The 1,894-nt window shown below is 51.1% G+C and overlaps 1 protein-coding gene and 1 non-coding gene across 2 annotated transcripts in view; both read left to right on the top strand.

The window, feature by feature from the left end:
* GOT2 (glutamic-oxaloacetic transaminase 2) overlaps positions 1-1,894 on the top strand; it is a 26,791-nt gene that overhangs the window by 24,177 nt on the left and 720 nt on the right. The window contains exons 4-5 of the mRNA XM_045293904.1: positions 566-716; positions 1,804-1,888. Coding sequence (XP_045149839.1) covers positions 566-716; positions 1,804-1,888 — 236 coding nt within the window. The remainder of the gene's footprint in view (positions 1-565; positions 717-1,803; positions 1,889-1,894) is intronic.
* On the top strand, positions 1,256-1,358 carry LOC115870805. Its single transcript, XR_004046931.1, has one exon. It is a non-coding gene; the product is annotated as a U6 spliceosomal RNA (small nuclear RNA).

The following is a 1,894-nucleotide window of genomic DNA, read 5'->3' as shown; positions in this document are numbered from 1 at the left end:
GTGTGGAGGCTGGGTGTGTGTGGAGCAGAACTGCCCCACATGGCTCGCTGGCGGTGCACCAGAACTTTTCTGCAGTAAACCACCAACCTTTAGGTTAATCAGTTGAGCACAAACTGTTTGAGGCGCCTTGGGACCAGTTTTGTAGAGCCTTTGTCTTCCTGAATTAAAGTCAGCCCGTCTTCTTTTTCCCCCTCCTGATTTATTTTTCTAACATCACATATAAAACTGTTTTCGTTGCCTCGTAGAAATGGTGTTCTAAAATAAAATAGAATGTAATTAGATTTGTTGCCTGAAGCCATTGATAGACTCTGGCTCAAAGCCAGACTTGAGGAACCTTGGAGAAGAACCGGAAGAGGCTCTAGGGGTGCAGTATTTAAGTGCATGGCCATTGACCAAAAGGAGAGCAGTTGGGGGCCACAAAGATCACAGCCTGGGAACCCAGTGGGGCAGTTCCACCCTGGACGGGAGGGGCACTGGAGGAGCTAACTGCTGTGTACTGTGGCATGTCCAGTCATGCTGGGCCAGAATTGAACCAAGCCCCTGCCCTCTTGGGCTTTTCGTATAGGTTGCAGGAAGTCAAAGGCATGGCAGACCGCATCATCGGCATGCGGACCCAGCTGGTCTCCAACCTCAAGAAGGAGGGCTCCTCCCACAACTGGCAGCACATCACTGACCAAATTGGCATGTTTTGTTTCACGGGGCTCAAGCCTGAACAGGTGAGTAGACTCCACTCTGCCCGTGTCTGCCCAATGGAGTGGTCCATGCTAACCTTTTCAGGTTGCTCTAAACATTACTTCAGAGTCCTTTTACGTTAAGGGCAGCGTGTGTGGCGCTCATTTTGTTTGGGGTTTGTTGTTGTTATTGTTCATTGTGGCCCATCTGTACCCTCCACAAGATGCAGGCCTCCTCTCCAGCTGTTTCTCCAACGATCACCTGAATCACCTGCACCCAACCTGGGGCCTGATCATTGCTGTTCTGGGGGTGGGGGTAGCAATTTCATTTTCCACAAATGCTAACTCTTGAGACATTTTTTCCACCTGTTCACATCTCACACTTCATTTTCCTACTCGAAACTGTGGGGCCCTGGTGGCACAGTGGTTAACATGCTCTGCTATTAATCAGCAGGTCAACAGTTCAAAACCAACAGCAGCTGCTCTCGAGGTAAAAGATGTGGCAATCCACTTCTGAACAGAGAACGGCTCGAAGTCAGGGTCGGTGCAAGCGTTGGGTTGGGTTGGCCTTGAAAAGAGCTGCTGTGCTGGCTTCAGGAGCTCACCCACTAAAACTGGAACAGTACAGAGAAGACCGTGCCCCTGCACAAGGGTGGCAAGCAAATTCGTGCAGCATTCCACACCTTACAAAAAGGAAAGAGCTGCCTGCTCTTCCCTTCCTCTGAGCTAGCACTCCAACTTCTGGCCATGGGATTTGAGTCAAGAGTGGACTATTGTTTTCCGCAGCGAACCGATGGCTAATGGGGTGGAACAGTAACTCCAGGAGGGATGCGCTCCTTCAGGCACTCGCTCACACGGATGAGAAGAGCAGCGTGCTCAGGGATGCAGCGGGCAGCAATAAGCCCAGGAGTGGGAGGAGGCTTTCACTCTGTGTGGATGGATGGCCAGCAGGGTCGGGGAACAAAACGCGTCTGAATCGTTGAATGGGAAAACCAGTTGGCTCTGTAAACTTTCACCCAACTGTGAATTTTTATATTTCCCTTTTAATTTAAAACTCCAAGTTGGCTATTGTCCCTTGGCGGGGCTGGGGAATCCTGACCCAGGAAGGTGTGACCTTGCTCTCTTTCTACAGGTGGAGCGCCTGACCAAGGAGTTCTCCATCTACATGACAAAGGACGGCCGCATCTCTGTGGCTGGAGTCACCTCTGGCAACGTGGGCTACC

The sequence above is a fragment of the Echinops telfairi genome, unplaced genomic scaffold (genome assembly GCF_000313985.2).
Source record: "Echinops telfairi isolate 266 unplaced genomic scaffold, ASM31398v2 ScPeMD7_2291;HRSCAF=2852, whole genome shotgun sequence".
NCBI lineage: Eukaryota > Metazoa > Chordata > Mammalia > Afrosoricida > Tenrecidae > Echinops > Echinops telfairi.
This window is presented reverse-complemented; position numbering and strand designations above follow the sequence as displayed.